General features: G+C 41.1%; 2 protein-coding genes across 3 annotated transcripts in view; one reads left to right on the plus strand and one right to left on the minus strand.

Annotated features, from left to right (window-relative positions):
- The window catches only part of MICU3 (mitochondrial calcium uptake 3), a 58,160-nt gene extending 50,379 nt beyond the window's left edge, over nt 1-7,781 (minus strand). For both annotated transcript variants that reach the window (XM_086747341.1, XM_086747343.1), the window contains exon 1: nt 7,500-7,781. In XM_086747341.1, coding sequence (XP_086603467.1) covers nt 7,500-7,781 — 282 coding nt within the window. The remainder of the gene's footprint in view (nt 1-7,499) is intronic.
- Nucleotides 7,782-14,624: 6,843 nt separating this feature from the next.
- FGF20 (fibroblast growth factor 20) lies at nt 14,625-18,695 on the plus strand. The gene is made up of 3 exons (XM_010120782.2): nt 14,625-14,931; nt 17,187-17,290; nt 18,450-18,695. Exons 1-3 carry the CDS (start codon nt 14,625-14,627, stop codon nt 18,693-18,695), a joined length of 657 nt encoding a protein of 218 aa, XP_010119084.2.
- Nucleotides 18,696-27,905: the final 9,210 nt, after the last annotated feature.

The following is a 27,905-nucleotide window of genomic DNA, read 5'->3' on the forward strand; positions in this document are numbered from 1 at the left end:
ACGCACTCGTAGAACCTCTTTTAGAGTGACACTCCTCTGTATTTTCTCCCTCTATTCACAGCAAAAACTTGAGTGAAGAAAATCTAGTCTTTCTATCAAGTAAAATCAGTGTTCAAAACCCCTTCCCATTTTGGGTTCATCTTTCATGTACTGTGTCTATCAATGGAGACAAGCCAAAGTGCCCTGAAAGTCTGGTGCTCTCACCAAAAGTTTCCACATACTACCCAAACTTCCTTGAGGCATGGGACCATTTCTGGTTCCGTGTTTGTCTTATTGGCTCTCTTACCTCAAAGATATGGTCTGTCTGAATCCGGTATAACACGAATTAACCTGTATGGCCTTCCGGTGAAATCCATTTAATAACTCTACATTGTCATAAGCTGGCCTAACACAGGACATGAGCTCACAGACTGACACTAAAATAACTAAAATTTTGCAGTAGTTATGACCCCAAACTATCTGGAAATACCAATAAATGGTAATGATACGGCTCAGGTCCAGTGGACATAAAGTGAAGAAGATAAAACATTACATTATTACCCTTTCTATTAAAAAACACAAAAGAAATTATTTGCCAGCTGTTAAGTCTCATGTTACATTAAGTCAGTGATTCAGTTTCATTCTGTGGCAAAAGATCTAGTTTTCCCATAGAGACAAGATTAAATGCCAGACACGACTTTTCACTTGAAAACTAGAAAAACTAATGCCTACAAGCTCATAAGGCTCTGCAGAAGTAATCTGCAAGAAACCATTACCAAAACCCAAAACAATACGGCAATGCTCAGATTCTGAGAATATCTACAAATAACGCAAAATATTTTTCAAAAGAAATAGGAGAAAACATACATGCATAGGAAGCAAAAAGCTCCAGCACCATCACATAAAACCCCACAACCTTGCTGTGTTCCAAGTCAAATCAGTGTTCTCTTGCTTTTTCCAACTGAGATAAAGGTGAGACTATTTTAGCTAAAGAAGCCATCATTTACTACTAAAAGTACCTTTTGCTTGCAGTCAAAAATATGTTCTGTTACAGTAGTTTAATCTTTAACTAATTTATTTCAAGTGAGTGAGTTTCTTTGAATTTTTGCTTGCAAAGTAATCTATCTTCCATCAATGAGAATCTGTGCAAATTATTAAAATAAAAAGGTTTTCAAAGCAATGCTGTTCCTTACTTCCTTCGTTTATATTTGACTTCAGGCTTATTTAATATGCTCCCATGTAGATAAAAGTAGCATGATTTTGTTTTCATGCTGGGTGGCCAAAAGGTTAAACGTCAAGTTCCCAGTGTGGGAAAATCCCAAAGTAGACAAAACTGTTTTGATGCTTACTGAAGTTATATTTCTAGCAGACTACTTAGATGTCGTACAGCCAACAATTCTGTTAGTTGATCCTGCTTCACTGAGATAAGGACATTATTATATTAAAATATTTACAAGCATAGGAAGCTGGAATGCATTTAAAATGCTGTAAAAAGGGCCCTGTTCAAATACAATTCTGTTACAGGAAATCCTTGAGGTAACAATATTTACCTGTAAGCACAGCTATTCGAGAAATCCTTCAAAATAAGTATTAGGCTAAAATATTCTCCAACAGTCCTTCTTACACTAGTTTCACATGGACGTTACTTAACATCTAGCAGTTCTTCAAGAAGCTGCAGTTAGTGTGTACATCCTGCTCTACATGTCCATATGTTCACTGCATGCAAGACTAAAACATACTAGTAGCTGGATCTGTTCGCCCCAAACATGTATCATCCTTTTTCAACATCTTGAGGAACACAAAAGTAATGAAAAAAAGGTTAGTTACAAGTGGTTCTTGTAAAAGTGATGCTTTATGCATCTCTTGGAACAGCATCCTATCTGAACAGGGAGAACAGTCTCCTCTCTAGGGGAGTTTGCCTCACTTTTTGGAATTAAAGTTTTGTTCCTCATTTCATAGAGACAGAAATACATAACTTAATCCACTTACAACTGCTACAAATAAACTTGACCTTTTGAGTATTTTCACAAAGACAGTTGCTGAGCTACTAGGGAAAAAACCTCTGGAAACATCTGAAGTATGCAGCTTCCTTCTCCTGGAAATGAGTGTGCCTTCAAGAAACATGATAAAGCACATATTCTGTGTCTGTCTCTCCCTGTCCCCCTTTTAATTCCTAAATCACCTCTGAAGGAAGTGATTCTTAGAAGATATTTTGTAAAAATAAATAAAGACCTGAAGTTCGCTACCTTTACACAATGACAATGTGATTATAGGAAAGATCTCTTTGGAGTACAAAGAGACATCATTGGTATTTCCAAGACCACTTTAATAAGCTTTACAAATGACACTGGAATTTTGGAAGTAAGGAACATGGAAGCAAGGAACTAGAAGACAAACATTAATTCTACCAAGGAATTCTGACACTGGATTATGTTTTCCTAATAGTGTTATATTTCTCTGAAAAAAAAGATACACAGTTGCTCCGACAAGGTAAATACTTCATAAGCAGTAGGTTGGATCAGGACTCCTCTTGGGTCAATACTGTTCTTAGTTGCCAGTACAGAGAATCTGTATCAAAATTGCAGTTCTTCCAAAGAGTTCTGTGCTCTGCATAAGCATTTCCCACACTTTAAAGGAGCTGTCTGTTAGTAGAGCTCTCCCAGTATTCTCCAAAACTTTCAGGCACAAAACCAGCAGCTCTGAATTCTGAAACGTTATGTGGCAGCAACCCTGGAATTAAAACTGTTGCTTTATTATAGTGTCCCAGATTTTGCTCCACCTAACCACACAGAAACTCCTAGTCCTCAGGACTGGAATTGTTCTCAGAAAGCATTTGGGAAAAGGGAATCCTGTAGGGAGCTCAGCTTCACGCTGCTTCTGTAACACATCTTACTCTCTACCAGAACACCTTCAATGATATGCTTGGTCAAGCAAGTACATTTCTGTACTGATCACATGAGATTTGTCTGTTCAAAAAGCGTGCCACACTGCTGACCCCATGTTGGTGACACGTATCACAGCTTATTTGACTTCTAGCAAACAGCAACTTCTTATTCACCTGTACATAAATTCACAAATCTGTTGCCCAGCAGGTTACATACGATAGGAGTTTCACAGAATAGGGAGAAAGATCTGCAGACCATTCTGACATTCTGTTTCTCTAGGAGACTCAAACACAGTTTTTTTCAGTTACTCTTAAATTATGTACCTCACCTCTGAACTGGCCGAGAACGGGTAAGTGTCCCATCAACATCTGTGTAATCATCAGTGTCAGTCTTGGAATCTAAAGGCCCTTTTAAAATGTACTGGTTCCATAAACACTAGAGCATTAGTAAATACTAGATAACAGCAGTAGGACAAAGCAACTCATTATCAAGGTATATATGATAACTTTATATTCTTAAATATTCTATCACTACTGTCAAGCATTATTTGGACTCAGTGATAGAATCTGAAGAAAAGTAACCCGCGGGGATACCAACGGGGTCCACCACAACTCTCAAGATACTTTCACAGGCCACCTGAACATTCTCTGAAAGCAGGTGACCTGCAAGAAGAAAGCTGTTCTTCGAAAGTCAAGACATAAACTAGGTTAACTCCCACTTCTTAGTATTTAAGGGGATCAGAAACCTATTCTGCTGTGTGCTGGAGCCACCTAGATGAAACAAGGCAGCCATTCCATTTATTACACTTTTACAAAAATTCACCTCAATAAGTAAGACAGACATATGGGAATTCAAGACTAGGTATGTGTACTGGTTTTGGCTGGGATACTTAACTTTCTTCACAGTAGCTGGTATGGTGCTAAGTTTTGGATCTGTGACCAAAGCAGTATTGATAACACAGGGATGTTTCAGCTATTGCTGAGCAGTGCTTGCACAGTGTCAAGGCTTGTCACATTGTCCACCAGTGAGTAGGCTGGGGGTGTACAAGAAGCTGAGAGGGGACACAGCTGGGACAGCTGACCCCAACTGGCCAAAGGGATATTCCATACCATATGATATAGTGCTCAGCAATAAAAGCTTTGGGGAAGAAGGAGGAAAGGGGAGGAGATTCAGAGTTGAGGTGTTTGTCTTCCAAAGTCACCGTTATGCCTGACAGAGCCTTGCTTTCCTGGAGATGGCTGAACACCTGCCTGCCATTGGGAAGTAGTAAATTAATTCCTTATTTTGCTTTGCTTTCTCATGCAGCTTCTGCTGTACTTGTTAAACTGTCTTTATCTCAACCCACAAGTTTTCTCACGTTTACCCTTCTAATTCTCTCCCCTATCCCACTGTGGAAGGGTGAGCAAGTAGCTGTGTGGGGCTGTGGTGACTGCCAGCCAGGGCTAAACCCCAACAATATGGATAAGACAGCCATAGCTATCTCGAATACTGTTGAACACTTTGAATATCTGAACACTTCACATTGTGATATTTTTATTATAAATTTTCTATGTGTTAACCATTAAAAATGAAATTATCCACTGTCCCTTAATGTTTCAGAATTTTTTTTTTTAATGGAACCAAAAACTACGGGAGGAGATAGAATTTGTTTTGCCCACACTAGAAGACTTTTACTTTTTTTTAAGAATGTCCATCAATTCCATGTTTTGAAGGAAAAGATTTCAAGTTTTGCAAGGGGCAGTCACTTTACTGTCATCATTGGGGTTTTTTAGTGGTTGTTTCATTAAGAAGTAATTAAGTTACGAGCCCATATAAACCCTCACCCAAAAATACGCATTTTGTTAGCTAAGGCTCCCAAAATTTCCACCTGCTATAGTCATTCCAAGTCAGAGCCCCAGAGGTGACACAAGAAACATTCAATGTAACTGCTTCTACCAGCTGCTATAGAGCCCTACGGCAAGACACGGAGAACAGAGACACCACCAGCTTCTTGCTTCCAATGATCCAAGCAAAAAGCACCTGGCAAAAGCATCCTGCTGGAGGGAATATTAGGAAGAAGCACACAAATGGAAATATTGGGGTGAAGTAGAAAAGTCTGGGTTGGATGGAAGTAAAAATAAAAAGATGAAGTTGGATAATTTGCCTTGGTGGAATGAAAAGCAGATTGAGACTGGAGATGAAATGGGGAGCCAGGGATGTAGGAAAGGGGTGGGGGGAGGACAAACCTAGAAAGCTCTAGAAAATATTGTCAGACTTAGTGCATCAGGAATAAAGGAGAAACATCTTTGATGCTTCCCTGACCTTTCAAAAGTGGCTGGAAAAGATCCCAAGACACCTGAGCATCATCATTTTTTGTTGGCCAGTACATGATACAATTGTAAACACCTCCTAGCAAAACGTGCATCACATTTCCATCAAACTCATCTATAAAGAAACAGCAGGTTATCATTCCCCAGCTATCACTCTGCAGTACATTCAAGACCTCCAACCTTGATCCTAATATCACTGACACAAATATGACTTTTCGTGACAGAATTTTCTACTTCAAACATTATTATGGTTTTTTTTAAACTGTTGAACACTGTTAAGGTTGTTAAGCTCAGCACTCAAAATTAGGAAGAAAAAAGTTATTGTAACTCGGGCAATACAAATTCAGTCTTCTAATAAAGGACATTGCAATATAATACCATTGCAGAATGCTACAAATACCATTCAACGCAATTCGAACACAGCATTTGCATCTATGATTCCCCTGGAAGACACCTCTGGAGGTGTTTTAGAAATCTCTAATGAAACAAGTTAGTGCTCATCACAAGTCAACAGGGCAATCATAAATGTAATACAGATCGCAGGTGAAGGTCATGGTCAAACTACTCTCAGTAGTTCACCAGCTTGATCTGGTCTCAGACGGTGGTCTTCCCCCAAGACCACACAAGCCCTTCTGTAGCATGACAGTTAGTAATAAAAAAAAAAAGCACAGCAACCCTTTATCTCAGACCAAAAATTCCACAGCTATTTGATCTTCATTTTGAGGAGCCTGAATTAAAAGGATGTTTTTTCAGGAATGCTGAGCACTCAGATCTGAAATTTTAAATTAAAAATTTCAAAAACAAAAAATTGCCACATAAAGCTAAGTATTCTGAGATGTCAGTCTGTGCATTAAGTCTGGCCACATAAACTGAGTGGACTTATTTCAACTTAATCTTCCAAATTTTCTGCTATCCAAACGGAAAACAGAATTAATTAGAGCCTCTTTCCACAGAGAAGCATAAAACCAACCACGTTAAATTTTCCTTTCCCTTTTTTCCCCTGGTGTTTGTCTTTTTAAAATAGTTTATGTATACATAGAAGATACATTTTATACTTTTTAAAATTTTACATTGATTCAAATATAACCTTAGACTTTGCAGCCTCAATGCTTTTATAGTGATGTGTGCGAAAATTTGTAATTACACATCACACTAAATTTATCGTCTTTTCAAGGGCGCAGTAGCTATATTTCCCTCGAAAGAAGACTGAGAATTAAGATCATATAAGTAAAACTACGTAAAGTTCTGTCAAATCAAAACAGCATGAAAGGCTGAAAAAGTGTGTCTTTGGTCCTCTGTGCCACAGTAACACAATCAAGGCAACGAGTACATGAATAATCAAAAATACTTGGCTCAACTTCCCTTCATAAAGGATGCTGCCAACAGAATCTGCCTTTCGGCTGACAACTCAGGGCAAAAGGGCTAATAACATTCATACTTAAGCCCAAGGCCGCCACTGCAAAAATGCAGATCCTCTTCCCAAACGTGTTACAAGATAAACTTGACCTGCAGAAAGCAGGCCATGTGCACCACTGATTTCCAGTCTTAGCAGACACCATACTGACAAACCACCTAATCACGGCTCTTGATGTTTTTAGAAATACCTGTTTTTTTACTGAAAACCTGTCATTAGCATATGTTACATATGGCATGGTGCAGGAATTTCTCCTTTTCACCGGAAATTTAATGTTCCAGATTCATGTCAACTGTTTTCTGACACCCACGGTAAGCCAACCAACGTTTTTACCTAATTAGTCCAACTGAGGCATTACATATCTGCACCAAGTGCTAGGCTATAACTTCTTACGAACCTCTGCACAAACCTTTCACTCCACTGAAAATTTTATATTAAAAACATAATTGTCCTGAATACAAAGAAGGCGAGCACAGGTCTTGCGCTACCAGCAGCGTTTCTGTTTGCAAAGCAGTATTTTCCATTAAAGGAAGATTTCATTAGGACAGCTCCAGAGAGGAAAAGCCGAGTAAGGCACACGCAGCCTCCGTTCCGAGGCGCAGGGGGGGCCTGACAGGGCCCGCTGCCTCCCTGACAGCTCTCCGCTCCCGACCGCGGGGACGAGTGACAAGCTCCGGCCTCTGCCGTCCTCTCCCGGGGGACCTGCCCGCGCAGGCCGCCTCGCCTCCCAGCCCAGGGGCCGGTTCCACGCAGGGTCACCAAAGTGCGGGGAGTGACGTTCCTCCATCCCGGCCGGCTCCCCAGGCAGCCCATAGCGGGCCGCCGCACACCGGGGCCGCCCCGCCGAGCGCGGCGGGGAGCGAGAGGCCGCGGGGCCGTCAGGCGGGAGGGGCGCGGCGCGCACACACCTACCGTCTCCTTGGCAGCGGCCGCCACGGGGATGGGGAGCAGCGCCCGGGCCCCGCCCGCCTCGGCGGCTGCCGGCTCCCGGGGGGGCTCCCGCCGCCGCTCGGACAGCCGGTACCCCACGTACCCGGCGAGAGCCCCCCCCGCCACCCAGCCCAGCTCCCGCCGCCACCGCCTCGGCCCCGCCGCCCCGGCCCCGCCGCCGGCCCAGAGCCGCCGCGCCGGCTGCGCACCGGCTGCGGGACTCAAGCGGCGGCGCCACCGCAGCAAGGTGCGCAGGGCGGCCATGGCCGCCGCTCCGCCCCGGCGACAGGCGGACGGAGCCCCCGGGGGAGCCGGCAGAAGCCTCGCGAGAAGCGGGGATGGGGTGGAGAAGCGAGAGGCCCCCTCCAGTCCCCGCCCCGCGTCACCTGGCCCGCCGTAGCAGAGCTGCGGCCCGCTCGACAAGCCGGCTCCCCGCCCCGCCGCCCCTCCCGGCCCGCAGGCAGGGCTGGAGGCACCGGGTGCCGCCCCGGTTGCGGCGGGCGGAGGTGCCCGGCCTCTGGGACAAGCAGCGGGGCTGCAGCCGCCTCAGCGGAGATAGGCGGTTAGGCCGAATATGGGTACAGAGCCGTTTGGCCAAATCCGGGCAGTTTCAGCCAAAGTGCCCGGGAAGGGTGATGGGGTGGCGACCGCCGTGACTGAAATTAAACAGTGTTGCCTGTGATACCAACATTTTGCCTATTAAATCTTTAATTTTAAAATTTATTGAAAGCTGGCAAATAGTCTGGCAAACTATTCCATGATTTTTTGAACTGTGCTGCAAAGCGTCTATAGGCAGCACTTAGTCGAGGAACAGTTTTTACAAATGACATGTGAAACAGGGAGCTAAACTTACCAACAGAGAGGAATGCTGTCCTTCACCATTCTTGCACTTATCTAGGTAAGGTTCCTTCTGTTCAGTTGCTTACTGCATTGCTGCCTTGGGACCCAAGTTAAATATTTAATTCCCTAAATACCAGTAGGCTGGAAACTCCTGCCTTCCCTGGGTCCACCTGAGCTCTCCCCCCAGTAATTCTCTTTGCACCTCAGGTTCTCAGAAAAGAGGGATTCTCCCGGCCTCCATTTCAAGCGTATTCGCTGCTCATTTCAAGCGTCCCCAGGCTATGGTATCTCCTACCCTTTTACGCTCTTCTGCTATGAGGCCTTCTCATCAGGAAACCACAGACGCTTGCCATGTCAGCGGCCTCTCCTCTGACAAATACTCTTGCCTACAGGCAGCCTCCTTAGCATAACCAAGCACTAGTTAAAGCGCAGTTGTTAAATATGAGCCCGTTCTTTTGTCCCTAGTTGGTGCTGATGGGTCATAGGCCTTGTCAGACATTTCATGTTATGGCGTTCTCCACAGTACAACCTATGTTGCCACCTACGCTACCCTGAAACTTCGTAAGCTGCGCACAAACATTTCAAGTTGCAGCACACCTGATGGCATTTTTTTTTGCAATGGTCAGGTGCAGCCTCAATCTTTTCCTTCTTTACACAAATATGTTCTTCCCAAGTTTCAGCCAGTTTTACTTTTTTATGCTGAATCTTTGCTGGCTTTCTATACTATTATGAACAAGATTTCAGAAAATACACAAACTATAACTCATTTTAATAGGTTTAAGACACTCTCATGGATTTTCAATTTCTAAGAAACATTTCAGTGGTTACGATATTGTGTCAAGGGAGAACTGTGGCCCTGTTTGTCAAACGATAATCTGACAGATCATACAACTGTAAGCGTGTCCAAGGTTGAATTAGCTCAGAGCTATGTCTGGAAAGGCAGGTATCTGGGGTGAATGGTAGAGTTACTGCATTTCTTTCAGTATTTTAGAATACCATAAGCCAGTTCATCCTTCAAGTAATTCCCATGACTTCATTACCCCATGCAATGCTACAGGCTTGGGGAAGAGTGGCTGGAAAGCTGCCTGCTGGAAAAGGACATGGAGGTGTTGATCGACAGCCAGCTGAACATGAGCCAGCAGTGTTCCCAGGTGGCCAAGAGGGCCAATGGCATCCTGGCTTGTATCAGGAACAGTGTGGCCAGCAGGATGAGGGAAGTGATTGTGCCTCCATACCCAGCACTGGTGATGCCTAACCTCCAGTACTGTGTTCAGTTTTGGGCCCCTCTCTACAAGAAAGACATTGAGGTGCTGGAGCACATCCAAAGAAGGGCAACGAAGCTGGTGAAGGGTCTAGAGCATAAGTCTTATGAGGAGCAGCTGAGGGAACTGGATTTGTTTAGTCTGGAGAAGAGGAGGCTGAGGGGAGACCTCACTGCTCACTACAGCTACCTAAAAAGAGGTTGTGGTGAGGTGGATGTTGGTCTCTTTTCCAACACAGCAAGTGATGGGATAGGAGGAGAGATCTTCAAGTTGCACCAGGGGAGGTTTAGATTGGATATTAGGAAAAATTTCTTCGCTGAGAGGGTTGTCAAGCACTGGAACAGGCAGCCCAAGGAAGTGGTTGAGTCACCATCCCTGGAGGTATTTAAAAAACCTGTAGATGTGGCGCTTAGGGATATGGTTTAGTGGTGGACTTGGCAGTGCAAGGTTAATGGTTGGACTCGATAATCTTAAGGGTCTTTTCCAACCTAAATGATTCTATGATTTTTCCCATCTGTTAAAAATGAACAATTTTTTTTGTTACTTTTTTTATGCCTACTGCTTTATTTATGTTATATATACATTTCCCAAGTGAAATTTTTGTCTCCAAGCCTGAGCTACATTGCTGTACTAAAAAGGACAATATTTAGATGCAAAGACAAAATAGTTTCAGATGCTTAGCATGACTGAAACTCAAGTATTTCTCCTGCAGTTACATGACTAAGCATCCAATTTGGAAACTTTTGTAGAACATGGCTCTTGGATCTCTTCAATCTTAGCTGCCTCATTAGGAGACATCACTGACCAATACAATTACCTGTTTAAAATTGTCCAGTTTTTCCATTTGATTGGAAAATAAACCACTTTTTGGTCAATGTAGTGTCCCAAAGTAAACCTGGTTGCTGGATGACTCATCAGTCACCTAAACTGTAGACATGAACTATGAGTTATCTCCCTTTTCACATTGTTTCCCTGAAATTGGTTAGCCACATGACTTTTCAATAACACCTTTAGGCTAATCTTTTTTTCACTTAAAAAAATCCAATACACATCTGTAACTACTTACACCTGGGTATGCTAGTCAGAACTTCCCTAGTGAGGTGTTTGCTTAGGAATAAGAGCGCAATTTATTTGTGCAGCAAGTCAAAAACCGTAAGCTGTCTGCACATCTTATGTGTGCAGATTCAGAAACCATGTAGTCTGGATAAATCAAGGTGATTTTTATCCAATGATCCACTTACAGAACTAATTTAAAAGCTGCCAAAAGAGGCATTTGAATGTTGATATATATGGAAAAGGTCCATTCTCACTGTATGCAACTGGATGTAAATGTGGGCTCACTACCTAGCTTTTCTGTCCCATTCAGCTTATACTGGAGATACTCATGTGTATCCACAAAAACATGGACAATAAAATTATGAATCTTAAAAAGCCCTATGGATTTCTGTATTTATTTAAAGAAATAAAACAAAAAGTGAAGGTGCAAGAAGTGTAGAACTTCCTTTCCATGGGAAAATAATTTGTTGCAGCATTACTTTTCCCTCATCTGAGTTTTTGTAAATAGGTAGATATATTGATATATATGTGTAAGAATACACACATACGTACCTGCAACTGTACCAGTTCAGTAGAAGAAGTTCTGAATGCTTTTAAAGTCTAGGTATTGCATTTAAAAGGCTTTAGATCATCAGATTATGACCTGATCTGTACATGGAGCCTTGAAAAGGATTTGGGTATTTTCCTCCTGGTAAATCCTGCACAAGAATACACCCTATTTTACTCAGACCTGCACTGCTCTGAAAGGCTCTCACTGTAACTTCTGCATGTTCTGCTCATCTTGTTGAAATCTGCCAGCCATGTTTTCTTGTCCAAATCTAGGAAGAATCTGGAAATGACCATGATACACAGGTGCCTCCAGCTAGATATATTCCTTTACGTTCTACTCAGTGTTTTTTTTTTCCAGCCCATGTTTGCTTTCTCGTGTATTTATGAACCTCCCCTTCATTCTCCTAGCCAGTATTTTATTATATCATTAAAATTTTATGGCTGGCACAGCACTGTTGTAAGCGAGCTCTGAAATTAATAAAGGTGCAAGAAATTGCAGGACATAAAGTTTTACAGCTAACAACTTTTTTTTTTTATTCAACCTGACATATATAAATATATATATAGATAGATCTATCTCTCTCTGTGTATAGATACACATATATAGAGAGTCAGATATATGGGTATATCTCTCTCTCTCTCCACATATATATAGATAAGACTATCAAAGATCCCAGTCCATTGCTTTCTCCACTCCCTTGATAGCCACCAGGGTTTGCCTATGATAGACAATACGCTATTCTTAGGAAATATACAGTAATTATATTGTCTATAGAAGCCCTGACTGCTTGCTATGGGAATAAAAACTTAACCACATATGTATTTGTTCAACGACACTGAAAGTGCAGCCTCTAGGAAGTATAGGTAGAGTTGATTAGATTGTACTGTATACTTTAAGTTGAATTATATACTCTTGTAAAAACACTCTTCAAAATTATTTAACTTCCCATGGTATAGTCTCAGAAGGTGCAAAAAAAAATCTTTAGTGTTATCTTTTCCTGTCACGTGACTAGTGCAAACACCAAAAAAATTCTTATCTTTTTGTTTCTTTTCTGGTACTTTATAAAACAGCATAAGCAGTTTAGTGCCCAGACATTAAAGACTCCGCTCGGAAAACATGGATGTTATATATTCCACTCTACTTTAAATGTTTCCATTATATAACAGGAAAGATTTAGCCACAAGGGTCTTCCAGTGTGTGATGGCTGAGGATTTTTTTTTTTTAAATAACTTTCTCTACCGGGGGCAGTGGTGCCATCTAACCAGAAGAGCCCTCTGCTCTTCGTAGGACTCGGAGAGTACTGCTTGGACGCAGCAGCGTGATCCGTACTGGAGCATCTTTAGGCCTAGAAGAATATAACTTCTCTGTTTAGCCGTACCATCCTAGTGCATGTCCTGCAACTTCGCAGCTGTGATGAACAGTTTGATCTTGACCTACCAGTCACGTCAATAAAAGTACTTGATGCGTGTTTCAAACGTTTTAGGTGTATTTGAGTAATCAGTGTACAGGCTACTTGAGAAATAGGTGCCATATAGATTATTCAACTTTGATCTATTTCTTTGATTTAGCACTGCAATTAAGTGGATTTGGTTCAAAGAGAAAGCTCATTGGTTGATGTTTTACACTGATGTGATAATGTTTACACAGATGTGCTTTGAAATCTCGATTATGGTGGATTTTTGAGTCCCACCACATGACAGGCTCCTGTTATCTGAAAGGTAAAATAATATAACATCTATCTGTAACTGCCTTCAGAGCAGGTCCGCCTGTGCTCTCTTCTGAGGTGATTTATCTGATCATTGTATTTAGCGTTAGTTTTTTCAGTTTTAAATCCCTCCACAGTAAATCACTTGCTTTAAAGCAGCCTTTTTATAATTCAGGTGCACACAGGGGCAGTGCTTGGGACTGCAACGATGAAAAGGTGTAGCATTACCTGCTTTAAAGCACCTGCCAATTAATTAGCCCTGTACTCTCCATAGCAAGTAAAGCTAAGCAGTCAAATCCATTTGATCTCTCAGATTTAGACTGTGACTGAAAAGACCACGGAGCAAGACGGGAGAACTAATCTTTCATGATTCTCGGCAACTTTTTTGTTTAAATGAAACCTTAAACCGCCAAGCGATTTTCTCGAACTTTTGAAAGAATTAACTACGAAAGATCTTTGCATTTTACACTCTGGTACCATGTTTTAACATTGGCAAGGAACTGCAGCGCATATCTTGAACACTAAGATGGGTCATGTAGTTTAAGCCCTAAAATTCACAGGACATTACAGAAAAAGCAGCAAAAAAGGCAAAAGTCACGGTTGTTTTACCATTGCTAGAAATGAACATGTGTTCCACCAATACATCTGCATGCATGAACCATTCTGCTTTGGGGATGAAAAAAAATGCTGAGCTGGAATAGGGCAGTGAACTCCTAAATGGATTCAAAATGGTGTAGAGAGACAACAGAGACGGTATTATTGTTAACTTGTGGTGCTCACAGGCTCTGGGGATGGGCCCAATGCAAAACCCCAAAGAAGATGGATTAGACCAGCCATCTTTCCTTCTTCATCTCTGCGGGTTTTGGAAATATTTATCCCAAACCAGGAGCCTGCCCAGGACGTTGTGTGGATATCCACACGCTATAGATCGGTTTCATGTCACGTCAACGATAAATTAAATGCGAGGGAGAATTTGCAGACGGGAAAACACCTCCCTGACTATGCCAATTTCTTTAGAAATTCCCCTCCTTGTAGCTGGAGCGATAAAAGGAAAGGGTGATGCATGTACTTTTTATTAGCGCTTTAGAAACAGGGAGTAAAACTGTCAGATCTTTGGGTTTTTTTCTTTCATGTCTGTCTGGGCAGGTCTCACCCTCGGGTAACGCCCTTTCTCCGTCTCCCCCCCACCGCTTCTCCTTGCACCTGTCCACGTAACGCTCCGCCAGCTCCCGCCCGCCCCACTCCGCGCAGGGGCTGCCTGCCCTCCCCCCCCCCCCTGCCGCGCCGCGTCGCGCCGCGCCCGCGCCCCGCGTGTGCGCGCCGGCGGGTGAGCGGCTGCGCGCGGCGGGGGCGCGGGCGGCGCGCCCGGGGCTGCCTGCTCGCCGTCCCCCTCTCAGATCAGAGGAAGGTGCGAGGGGAGAAGGAGAGAGGGGGGGAGCCGGTTTACAATTTCAAACGCAGCCTCCCCGCAGAGGCCGTCATTAGCATATGTCAGGGGGACCGCCGTATATATATACACACACGCGGGGCGTATGAACGCCACCCCGCTGCCTGGCTCGCACCGGCTCGGCTGTGCCGTGCCGGCTCCCCATGCTTGGGGCCCCGCTGCGCACCCCCACATGCCCGCCGGGAGAGGCCGGCAGCCGCTCTCCCTCCGCCGCCGCCGCGCCCTAGCCCGCTCGCCCCGCGCCCCCATGGCTCCGTTGGCCGAGGTGGGGGGCTTCCTGGGCGGCCTGGACGGCTTAGGGCAACCGGTGGGCGCCCACTTCTTGCTGCCGCCCGCCGGCGAGCGCCCGCCGCTGCTCGGGGACCGCCGGGCACCGGCGGAGCGGGCGGCCCGCGGCGGCGGGGCGGCGGCAGCAGCAGCGGCGGCCGCGGCGGACCTGGCGCACTTGCAGGGCATCCTGCGGCGGCGGCAGCTCTACTGCCGCACCGGCTTCCACCTGCAGATCCTGCCCGACGGCAGCGTGCGCGGCACCCGCCAGGACCACAGCCTCTTCGGTAGGTGGGGAGGACGGGGGTGCTGCCCACTCGTGTGCGCGTCCGTGCGTGTCAGTGTGGAAGTGCATCTGTGTGTGTAGCTGGGCGTGGAGCGGTCGCGCTCCGGGGAGGGAGGTGTGATGCAGGGGCAGGTGGATGAGATCCTGGTACCGGTCTCAAACCGTGGGGGCTGCACCAGGACCGGGGAGCGAGGTGGGGGCTGCACATCCCGTGCCAGCCACGAGACACACACCCACGCCTCGCCCCGCCTGTGTTGGGGTGTCTGTGGGCGCATACATGCGCCTGCAGGTTTAGTGGGAGAGGTCGAAGGTCAGACCGCTGCTTTTTGTATTCGCTGCCCGTATCAGAGCTTCTTGAGTCTGCGTGGGATAACAGAGAGCATGGACTCAGGCGTGCTGCCCCTTAGGCTGCTGTATTTTGCAGGACAGAAAGCTGAAGCAGAGGTGCCCACAACGCCTCTTTGCTCAAACAGTTAACGTGCTTCCCAGTCAACTTTCTGTCAATAAACCAAAAGCAGGTGAAGGCAACTCCAAAATGTAAATGTTTCCTGTGATATAAGAGTAAATCCTAGATAGCAGCTGTAGGAACTGGACATTTGAACAAACCCGCCGTTGTCAGCAACATGTGAGTTTTTGTGTGTATTGATTTAGCAGTCGTAAAAAGGTGATTAAAGAGTTTCCTGTTGTCCTCCCCATAGTCAAAACAATCTGCTGGAATGGCTTTTAATTGCTTTTATAACACATGGATGTTTTCAGAAGTAAAAGAGCAGTAGTCAAACAGACAGTTCTTCTCAGAAGGAAGATTTCCTACAGCATGTAAACATGAAATAAATCTTTGCTTTAAAAGAAAAAAAAAGTTAGCCCCAGATCAAACATTTACTGGGCTTTTTAGAAATGTTCTTCCTTTATTCTACCACTATTCTCGGCAGGTTTGTCTGATGTGGTTGCTTTGTGGGTTGAATCACCTGCTTATTATAGTTTTGAAAAAGAATGGCTTTGAAAATGATACCAGAAAGACAAAATACCTCCACCTCCTTTTGTGGGACTTTGTGCTTTAGGAACTGGAAAACTGGGATGATTTACATGCAGTAGAGTTTTTAATGCTTACGCTTTGTAAAGGTTTTATTTTCTTTGCTGCTTAGTAATATAAATGAGTAACTTGCCAAAGCTCAATTAAAATTTGAAAAATTTTAAATTGTTGTATAGCCAGACAGTCCATCTGTCTGAGAGTGAAAAATTGTCCTGAATGAAAAAGAGTGATCGTAAATACAGCAACTAGACAAAAAGTCATAATCAAATTTAAAACCACTTACCTTAGATTCTCATTTTTTTTTTAATTTAATGTTTTGTGGTTTTGCTGCTGTGCAGCAGAATCTTAGGTATGATTCTAGAACGACTTCTTTTTGAGGCTTGTTTACATTTTAAACAACTTCCAAAAAGCCAGTTCACACATTCCCTTTCTTTCATGTTTTAGATGTAGTGTAATCTGCATATCAATTGGTTAAACATGTTGGCATACTCTTGCCAAATTCAGGCTTCAAATAGTGCCTCATCTCCCAAATACTTTATATTATTAATATATATTACGTTTTTGGGCAAATGTAATATAAATAATGCTGTAATACAAACATTAGCAAATAAGCAGCATATTTCATGCACATAAAAAGCTTGCACTGAAGACAACAAGTTGTGTCAAGAGGTGTGGGCCCATATGCTAGATAAGATGCCTGGGAAATACTTATTTTTTTTCCCGTGGGTAGATTCAGTTATATAAAATTCCCATCTGTACCTTGATTTCCATTCAAACGATCTAATAATGGATGTGTTTTTTTCAAGATAATGCTATAGCGAAAGTAAAGTCTATTTTCAGGTAATTCAAACCTAGCTTCTAATGTTTGAATAGGCAGTTTAGCAAATAGTGTGTAATCATTATAGATTGCAAATGCGTAGTACTGAAGGCTTTAGCCTCAGCGCTCAATAAAATCCTTTCATATTCCACATAAAAAAAAAAGGTTTCTTAAATGGTCTCGGATTCTTTTTCCTAGGCAAGGCTTCTCAGACTGCTTTCCTGTGAATGTTGTATACATTGTCAAGCAATATTTAAAATTTCAGGGAAAAAGTAGACCATGTTTATTATCATATGTTCATCTTCTACTTGCTTTGAACTACATTTTGGATGTTTTTATGGATTTTTGTTACAAGTTGAATTAAACTAATCTCTGTTTTATTTTCTTCTTATTTTGAATATATGTTCAGGTATCCTTGAATTCATCAGTGTGGCAGTGGGACTGGTCAGTATCAGAGGTGTGGACAGTGGCCTTTACCTTGGAATGAACGAGAAGGGAGAACTCTATGGCTCTGTAAGTACTGCTTTTGTGTCAGCTCATACACGTTGAGGGTTTGATGCACTTCTTAGCACTATGCAAACCACTCAAGTAGCTAGCTGAGGTGGTATTAGCTTTCAAAACACATTTTTTTTTTCCCTGTTGAAATGTATAATATATTCTTAAAGTATATAGTGTAGCCTTGGATACTAAAATGGGAAAGTTTCTCTGTCCCAGATGAAGACAACTGGAAAGAAATGTTCCTCATAAATTATGACAAAAATAGCTAAATTAAACTAGCTGTTCTAAAAGCATTTAAGTCACCTAGTATGTAACTTTCTGTTTATCAATACTGCAAATGTATCACAGTACACTGTTATCAGAAACATTGAGTGCAACTGGAAAGAAGTTAAAAGGTTAGTTATGGAACAAATAAACAACAACAACCCTGACTTATTTTATATATAGCCTAATGCTCCTTTACAAATCAGCAGCTGATACTTCCAGGACCAGCTTTTTAACATAAAAGGATTCTTACAAATGCTGAGAAAAAGAAGATAATACTATATGTCACAATTAGTTACCACTGTTACTTGAAAAATCTGAATGGTGCAAGAGTACTGGCAGTAACTGTAGATCCTGACACTGGAATATTTGTCTTTAAGAGAGAAAATAAGCTTGTGCTCATTACAGTTGATTTGTAGCTGTTGAATAACTTCAACATGGCTGTAAAAATTAATCTTTGATAAAATTTGAGAGGTGATGCACAAAGAACGTATGGAAATAACTTCCCTATATGTTACATTGCACCTGTGTCCCTCCACAAAATCTCATTTCTAGAATGGTGAATACCCCAAGACAGAACTCTACATAACCTACTTCCTGTAGGTCAGGTGAATTTTAGTTAAATAATAAATTAGTAATGCCACCTTAGAGAGAGTTATATAACTCATGTTTAAATCCAAAATTGTATATATACAGGTCCGGTTTTCAAAAGAATAAAAGATAAAGCAGGCTTCCAAACTGTGTGTCAGGTGTACATACTCTTCTTGGGTTTGATTTGTTAACAGTTAAATGAACAGTAAGGCAGCACAAATCCAAAAATATTTTGTTCATTTTTATTGTATTTTTGTTATATACGTTTAGATATCTAGCGACAACTTGACCGATTTTTCTTTGCTGTTTCTTTCTGTAGGAGAAACTAACCTCTGAATGCATCTTCAGGGAACAGTTTGAGGAAAACTGGTATAACACTTACTCGTCCAATGTGTACAAACATGGAGATTCAGGGCGGCGATACTTCGTAGCACTTAACAAAGATGGTACTCCCAGAGATGGGGCAAGGTCCAAAAGACACCAGAAATTCACACATTTCTTGCCTCGGCCTGTGGATCCTGAAAGAGTTCCAGAACTGTACAAAGATGTGTTAGGATACAGCTGAGAAAGGAGGCAACTTTGGAAAGAACCCATATTGGAGCTGTTTGATCTTGCCCCTGCTTCCATGGCAATACCAGCATGAGGAAGCTGCAGAGGTCTAGGATGCTGCATTGGAAGAAGCTACTTTGTTATAGGCAAGCCTCTGTGTTCTAACCTTTGGATTTAGGAGACAAAACCTTAAAGCTGAGAGGGGACCAACTTCCTTCAAACTTGCTGAACTGTGTGGTAGCCAGTAACCAGAGGGAAGTTGGAGTGCAACTTTTTTAAAAAACAACAAACTCTTGGCAATTTTGTCTGGATTACCTGTGGTCTGTAAATTAACAAAGAACTACCTACATCATGTGGATGAGACAACAGCTGGAAGAAATAGAATGAAATAGGCTGTAAAATAGTAATAAATCCTGAGAACAGTATATGAAGTTTTAGTGGCTCCACTTTAGCGATGGACCTTAGATGTTGATGCATCATAGTCAGAGCTGGAACTTTTCTTCAGGATGGACCTATTTATACATCTCCAGATAGCATATATTTATTTTATATATTTATTTATTAAAGAGTTTATTTTTTACTGGGATATGAAGAGAATACAAGCCCCCTAGCCCCAATGAGAAATCATTTACAGTGCCAATATTTCCTGAATAGTGTCACGATACAGAAATGACATTACATTGCAATGCATCCCAAACCTGAACATTCGTATTTCGTTGTTTGTCAGTTACAGATAAGGTTCTATTTTATGCACATACCCTTGCCTCATGACTGTCCTTGTTTTGGAAAGAATGTTTATTTTTTTTTTACCTATGAGAGTGCCTTACAGATCTGTACTGAATTCAAATGCACAATTAAAAAGGGAATTAAAAACTATTTCACTTTATTTGGTTTACTGTCATTTATACATTGAGAGTCTCTTAGCACACTCTGTGTAACATTTCAAACCTGCAACTGTTGTGAAGAGTATGTTGCAGATCCCTTAAAAGAAAAAGTATTAGCTCTTGAGATCTTGATTCAAATAACGTTTGATGGTTTTTTTTTTTTTTTTTTGTTTTTTTTTTTTTTTTGCCAAATGGTTCCTACTGTCCTTACTAACAGGCAAATAACTATTCTCTGTATTACTTAAAATTTTCATGTAGGATTCTCATCACTGTATAACTTTAATTGTATTCCCTGTCAATATGTTTAAGGGGAAACAGTATCAGAGTAAGAAGTTTCTGATATTGCTGATACACCTTCTGTGAGTGAAGGTTGTTTCTCCCCTGAGTACAGAGGAGCCTAAGGACACTACTTTCTTACCTTAATTCCTCCTTTAGGGAATAATCTCAGCATAAGTTTTTGTGTGAAGACTGTTAGGACAAAGGTGAGCTATATCTCTATGCTAGTTACAGCTATACAACAGGTAGATCGTGCTAATTTACACTAATTTAATCCAGGGCTGTCAGTTACAAAGCACAAGCTCCTCTGCATATTGACTTGACAGGAAAGCCTCTGCTCTCTAGAAGAATACTAAGGGTTAATGACAGACCCTATATGATTCAGACCCAAACCTGCTGAAGCTTGCTGTCAGATGGTTGCCACCCTCATGGGAAAGGCTGGTCCAGGAAAAGGACAGTGGGAAAGGCACTGCAGGAGAGGGCAGCACAAAGGAGGTGGTCTTATGTTTCAGGTGCCAACGCTCCCAGTGAGTTCCAGCTCAGGATAACTCATCTGAGCCCAGTTTAAGTTTTGTGGAAGCATGTATGGTTCAAGTACTGCACGTGCATAATTTGTATCAAATCAAGGTATTAATGAAAAGCATTTTCCAGTATGCAACACACTTGCTAGAGCCACTACTGTACCAGAATGTCTTTCAATCTATAATGAGAAGTGGATGAGCATAGGTTACTGATGGACTGTTGACAAAATCATTTTGCTTTCTGCCGAATAGTAATTGAATATGGTTACACAAAAAGATGTTTCAGTACTTTGTGGGTAGCAATATGTAACTAAGTAAGGTTAAAGGCTTCAGTACATTTTTTTTTCTGAAAAACAGACAGTGGAAGATGTACTGTGCACTGAATACAGTTTAGTAAAATGTTGTAATGCACTTCAACTTAACATAAAATAATGACTTTATGGGTGACCCTGAGTCCCACTAGTAATAGATCAATAACAGGACAAAAGTATATGCTTTAAATAGCTAAAATTTTTCCTCTGCATGTTAAATAACAAACAAACAAACAAGCACTGGTTTGTTACACAAACCAGTGGCTGCTGCTCAGGACATAAATCCTAGGCATTTCTGTCAAACATGCTCAGTGTTTAACTCATACCAATTAAATAGTTATCTCTCTTTGGATTAGCAGTTTACTGTTAATCCAATTACCTCAAAAGCCCTTGAAAGATGGCAAGGGCTTTAATCATCCTTATCATTATTATTGTGCATTTTTTTTCACAGGTACGATACAATCCATAGCAGTAACCCAGGATAGCATTAAGTGAATACTCAGGTGAAACTTCCGAATCCAAACATTTAGCCTGCCTATAGATGTAGAAGAAAAGTGATATATGCTTGTCGTTTTCTTGCCTCATTTCCATTTTAGATATATGCCAATTAATCCTTGAAAAAAATGCAATGGAGCATGTACAGTGGTGATGAATGACTGTACGAAACCTCCAGTGCGCTGAAAAGCTGTCACAGCCTCCTTTTGTTCTTCTGGTGTATTGCCACTGAAGAAAGATATTGCATTTTCCCATTTCATTTCGCTTGTAGCATTTATTTGTTCTCTGTCACATTCTGTGTGTCATGATCTTCAGATGCAGTTAATGTTTTTCTAGATTGAAAATGGCAGATGCAAAAATAACACCTCAAAATACCTGTTTTCAAATGTCCTTAGACTGATACTTTTAGCTGCCAGTGGTTGTTTTTTATTTTTGTGTAGTTTTCACTCCTACTTCAGAAAGCCCAACTGAATAGCGAGGGAGAGGTTGGTTCTATTTAACCAGTGGAATTAATGATCTAGTTTAGCACTCATTAGGTTTTGCACAACCCTATCAATCTGAAAGCTGTGGGCTGCTCTAATGTCATGAACAGGGTAATCTGAAGGAGGTGACATTGTTCAAGGTTCAGAGGAAATCTCTGAAGGCAGAGAAAATGTCACATCTTGAAATAAATCCTTGCATGATTGGCTGCCCTGTTTCTGCCTTTTATTTTTTTTCCAGGGAAGGAAAACCATTCAAGGTAGTTACACAGTTTGCACAGCAGGTACAGCTCCACTTTCTGCTGCCCACTGATTCTCCTAGTAGTTGTAAAACTTGGTCCTTCGATCTCAGAGCTGGCTGGAAATTGAGTGCTCCATGCCAGTTCTATATTTCTTCACATATTTTGTTTTCTGCTGCTCTCTTTTCCAACTTGTGTCAGAAATAATATCCTACCTATGTAGAAGATTTTCTGAAATCCAGGAACAACATCGACTTCTGAGCATATTTGAAGTGAAGTTGTTACTTTTAGTAATCTTTGTGCTCTTGGTCAGAATGCAGAATGTAGAGTTTTAAAGTCTGTGGTAGTCTTCTAGCTGTGACAGTTACAGATGATAGGAGAATCCAAGTGCCTCTGGAAATGGGTATTATTTATTAGATGAGCTGATATAATCAGAAAAAGTAGACAGCTAATCTAAAAGGTACACAGTCCTTTTATTAGTCTGAACCATTTGTGTTTGCATGGAGCAGTTCGGTCCCATCTGTGTCTTCATGTTTTCTACAATAAACTTGTTGATGTCATCTTTCATGCTCAGGTGTGACAGCCAGCTTCAAAAGTTGAAAGTTGATTTTGAAAGTTCAAATCCCTGGTATGGCCATGCACTCTGGTAGCACTCCAAGGTTGTGCAGAATTTACTTTTTGACATATGAGAGTCATTTAACAAGTACTTTTTCATAATAGCTTTTGTTTCCAGCTATTTTCATTTCTTGATGTGCTTTGTTAACTTTTTTTCATAGCCATCTGATCTTGCTTCAATAACTTCATGAAGTTTTAGTTAAACATAGGTCTTTACCAGCAGCTTATGAGCTACAGGTGTGATTTTTTTTTTTTTTTTTCAGTATGTTATCATACTGGTACCACTGTACCATGGCTCTGGTGATATCATTGCAAACCATTAGGCTTGCCTTACTCCTTTTTCTGTACAGCAAAGAACTAAACAGAGGTAAGGCAGTTTTATACACCATAAATGCATCTTCACTATTGCCTTAATGTACTGGACCAAGCCTGCATCATAAATACTGAGAACACTGCGTTAAGATGCTTGAGTTTTGCTCGTCTTGCTCCATATATTGCGTGGAGATGCTATCAGGAAGGAGGCCTTTTGGGAATCTCTACGTTTGCTTCTTTGGCTTTTCATGTGAGAAAAGCTATTGACTTCACTGCTGTTAAATTCTGTGCAGTTATATGGTGGTTTTCTTTTTAGTAGTGCAACCATTTTTTGAAGACTCGCATTATATGAACATAACAATGGCTGCATGAGATCAGACAGTACCGCATCTCCTCTGCATGGGGAAGAGAGGAAGACTAAGACAGGCATGTATTCTGGGCATACATTGTAGAACCTCAACTAGGATTAGGACCTGAAGTCGGTTTTCCTCTGGGTCGTTTCCTTTTATGAGGCAGAGAAGTGAAGTAAACATTTCACATCATTGAAGAACATGATGATGAAACTCTGCATTTCCTGGATGTCTGCATCCACCTGCACTTTATCAGACATTTCTCTTAAAGCAATTTCCTTTGCAGTAGTGTATTCAGCTGCCGTGGTGAAATCGTTGCAGTTTCTGCACTTGGTGTCAGTGTACATCTGGATGTTTGTGTGCCCATCTCAGTACAAGGCAATAAATATATTGCTAGAGAGAGAAGGAGAACATTCAGGAGTTGTTATAGACCATCAAAATATTAATCCAGAAAGTTTGGTTTATGGCACTTGTTTTAAATAGGTTTTCGGTACAAAGTTTTGCAGCACTTTTGACAATGCTGTATGGGTTCTTAACAGTCGGAGATTCATGGGTGGAAAACCAGGAAGGTGTAAAAGCTTCTCAGGTGGAACATACTTAACTGTGACATCTTTAGGAACAAGTTGTGCGTAAATAGGAAGGGAAAAAAAAAAAACCAACAGGGAAGGGGTCAAACAGTTACTTCTATTGCCAGTTGGAGAGAGATTAAGTTTCAAACAGAAATGGGCTGGCAGCTTGCCAAAATAACTATTTCATCTGCAACACGATCAGACACTAGAACCATTCTGGAAGTTCAGGAAAAACAGAAAATACTGAATTAAAGCAGTGGTGACAGTAGTGCTCTGTATTTTGAATGTATCCAAAATGCTATTGGTATTGTTCTCTTATTATAGCAAATCTCTAGTAAATGCAACTCATAGGGAGAGGAGTAAGAGTGCTAGAAAGGCAGTTTTTTTGAAAGTGAGCTTAATAAAAATCTTTGTGGTAAGGTCTTGGTTTATATATTTTGTCTAATTATATGAAAATTGAATCATGCTTTATTCACATTTTAAGTGTCAGAAACCACATAATATTACTTTAATGGATGTCTTCAAGTCATGTATATTACTTGATTTATTAATAGGGGCCAAGTTAGGTCACATTTGTCTCCCAAATGTCATCTTATATGTATACATATCTACACTAGCATATATTGATGAAAGATGCTTTTCAAATTAGTTACAAGTGTTTCCTTTATTCCTGGCAATAACAGTCCCAGTGGCTGACTGTTTCAGGCAACATGTTTGTCTCTTTATTATTCATGCGAGATCTTCCATCCATCTCTAATTCCAGTGGCTGTAAGGTGTCATAGACATGAGCATGTGTCTCAAGGTGGGTATATGTGCCTTGGAGTGGTTTCATCTATATGTGGCTATCAGAAGGTGGTGATAGGCAGCTATGCTCACATCTAAGGGTTTTCAGCAGTTGGCTCCTATTGTGCTGGGTAGGAGCATGAAGTAATATTAGCTACCAAGTCATCAGTATCTTGATAATGCTAGTTATATGTCTCTGATTTTTCTGCAGCTAGAAAATATAATTTCCTTTTATAGTAAAGGTATGGATGAAAGCCAGTTGGCCGGAGCTTGGCATGAACACAATGGAGGTGAAATGATAGGAAGGGGAATATTCTCAGGACTTTTTACAAGATCCAAGAAGATTTTCACAATTAGTAAGTCTACCTTACTAAAAAGCCTACTGATCAGGTGGATTATCAGGTTTTGAACTCCAATCAGAAACTCATTTTCTTTTCAGCTGGACAAAGACTGTGTCTTCATCTCTTAGATTTAACACTGCTTTGCCTATCTGCTCGTTCTGAAAAGTAGTGTAGTCCAATGACAGCATGAAAAGTCAGAACCACATTCGGCTTTTTGTTCTGCCTTTTCCTCTAGCTATTCAACCTTGCGACTATCTATTAAAGCCTCTATATCTCAATTTCACTACCTGTAAGGGAACAGTATATCTAATTAATCATTAAGTTAAACAAATGCAGAAAAGTCTGGAACTGTAAATTTGTCAAGAAATTTAACCTGCTGCAGAATGGGCCTATTAAAATGGTCTAGACCTTTGGTAACTTTTAACACAAAGATATGGATGCATGCTTGTAGTCTACTGTATTTCAGATATGATTTAGAGCAGGTTTTGATTTTTAAAAAATAAGATGGTAACTCTTCCTGTTCAGGAAACTCCTTGTCATGGTTCTACAAAGCTATACCGTGTTGCTGGCCCTCCAGTCAAACTTTCAGCACTGTGGTTCTTAACATGCAGATCAGAGGCTTCTCCTCTTTTTTTTTTTTTTTTTCTGTATGAAAACTACTTTAGTTACCCTCTATGATTTAGTGTGGGGATCTGGATACATGTTTTTTTCTTCTTGATCTTTTTCCAGCTAATCAAAGAGAATTCATATTTTTGCTTTATTCCTCTTCGAATAAACAGACAGTAGATTTTTGCTGTGGGAAGATTGCTTTGTCCAAACTTTCCTTAGTGAGCTAGAGTCCAGTAATTAACAGTCACTGAATGGTTAGCAAATGCTCTTAGTTCTATGCTATTATTATGTATAAACTAGAAACTGCTAGACATTTAAGCCCTAAACCCCATGTGGTGTAGTACCTAGTCACTCACACTTTCTCTTTTAGGTCGTGGTGCCATGGGTATCTATTCCGAAATAATAAAGTCTTCTGAGGTGCATTTTCTACCTTGTGATTGCTGAACACTGTAAGCTGCAGTATGAAATTGTCTCATCCGTCATGAAATTGTCTCATGCGACTAGAAATGTCTCGTGGCTCTACTTAAGTACCATTGCAAGCAAAACATTGCATCTGATTTATTAGTAAAAACTGAGTCCAAGATACTCACATTTGTGTAGTGGTTGTGGTTTTGTGGCTTATAACCCCAGTTAGCTCCTTAAGTTTACTGTAATGAGGAGGTAAATTCTTTTATCTAGGAATTTGTCTGCTAATCTTAACTATGTAAAGTGTTCTGTGTTCTGATGATGGTGCTAGGCAAACAACTGCAATAAGGAATATGTAGATGTTTCTGTAGGTTTTCTTCATCGCACATACATGAAGCTCAATTAATCTAATTCTAGGTTATTAGCTGAGCTTACTTTAAGCCATTCTATCTGCTCTGTTGACAATTTTTCATGTGGTGAGTCTGTATTTTCTTAATGCTCTTACCTCCTCTCACCTTCTTTAGGTCACTCTTTAGGATGCATTTCCTATCCCTGAGCATCTCTGAGAACAGGTCACTTGCAGCTCATCAATGCTCACTCAGAAACTGTTGCAAGAGAGCGAAAATAAGGTACATCTCATAACTAGGTATTGTGTACGTTTTTTGTTCGATATTTTCTCTTAGAATCATAGAATCATAGAATGGTTAGGGTTGGAAGGGACCTTCAAAGGTCATCTAGTCCAACCCCCCTGCAAGGAGCAGGGACATCCCTGACTAGATCAGGTTGCTCAGAGCAACTTTATTGCTTTGGGGAGCTAGGCAGTGCATTCAGGGTCAAAAACCAAACCTATCTTGGCTGTGCAGTATACTAGCCCTTGCTACCTTTACAGATTTAGGCAACCCCTTGACAGTATTTTAAATGAAAGGGTGACAGATGATTAATGACACATAGCACTCTCATATGTTTTCATATCAGAAAAAGAGGTACTATTGTTTCAAAACAGCAGAACTCTTTTATGTCATGAAGAAACTTCAATAGTTTTATGAAAGATTTGGTTGCTTAAAAAGTTGGTGAGTGTACCCATATGTTTTCATACGATTCTTTTATGATGCTGGCCAGCAATGATGAAATTAGCATGTTTTGATCTATATACAAGTTGTTCATAAAGAACTTGAAAGGAGTAGTTAGGAAAATCCAAGTGCTGAAACATTTAAGATATACTTTCTGGTCTCACTTTTGTGTGATTGTCAGCCAGGGACTATCATGATCAAGGTAGCTTGCCAATTGCCTGCCATAGGTGTAATATTTATTGCCGCAGTGGGGATTTCCTATCAGAGATCTGAAGACAGGCTTTTATACATTGTTTCTCCTAGGTAACCTATTCAAATCAGCAGAAGAGATCTGATAGTAAAGGAAAAATAATCAAAAGGTATATATTTCTGATCTTTGGGTTTATTTGAACTTCATTTTTTTTTTGTTCAGGTTTTCCTTCACAGAGCTTAAGAAAAAAAGAAGGAAATTGGCTGGTGCTCTGCTTTTCTATATAAAATTCTTTCCTGTGTAAAGATACTAAAATTAATGTGTTTTGCTACTGACTTAGGAGGTATAGCATTTATTTTTCAGGCTACCAGAAAGTAGATATATACAGTTTAGCAGTAAATTAATCTCTTTTAAGTCTGTTGGAAATATATGAGAACACTCAGATAATCAAATCATAATTGGCTAACGTTTCTGCTTCTCTTTTGCTGAGACAGAATTAGACAAAGCGCTGAGAATGGCAAGATGGGGTTAACACATTATGAACAATTCCCAATCCCATGTCTCTGACTATCTGCACCAACTATGCTCTCCATACAGTTGATTTCCTCCAATTTTTGATCTCTCAGTCATCAATTATTCTTCTACATACATAGCCTCCTATCTTCCCTTCACAAGCCACCTTCAGCTTTATGAGGAAATCAAGTCTTCCTAATTGCCCTCACATTTTTAGAAACTACAGCCTGAACTCCTTGATCAACCAGTATGTCTGGTGTCATT

Source organism: Chlamydotis macqueenii, chromosome 4 (assembly GCF_036417535.1).
Source record: "Chlamydotis macqueenii isolate bChlMac1 chromosome 4, bChlMac1.mat, whole genome shotgun sequence".
NCBI lineage: Eukaryota > Metazoa > Chordata > Aves > Otidiformes > Otididae > Chlamydotis > Chlamydotis macqueenii.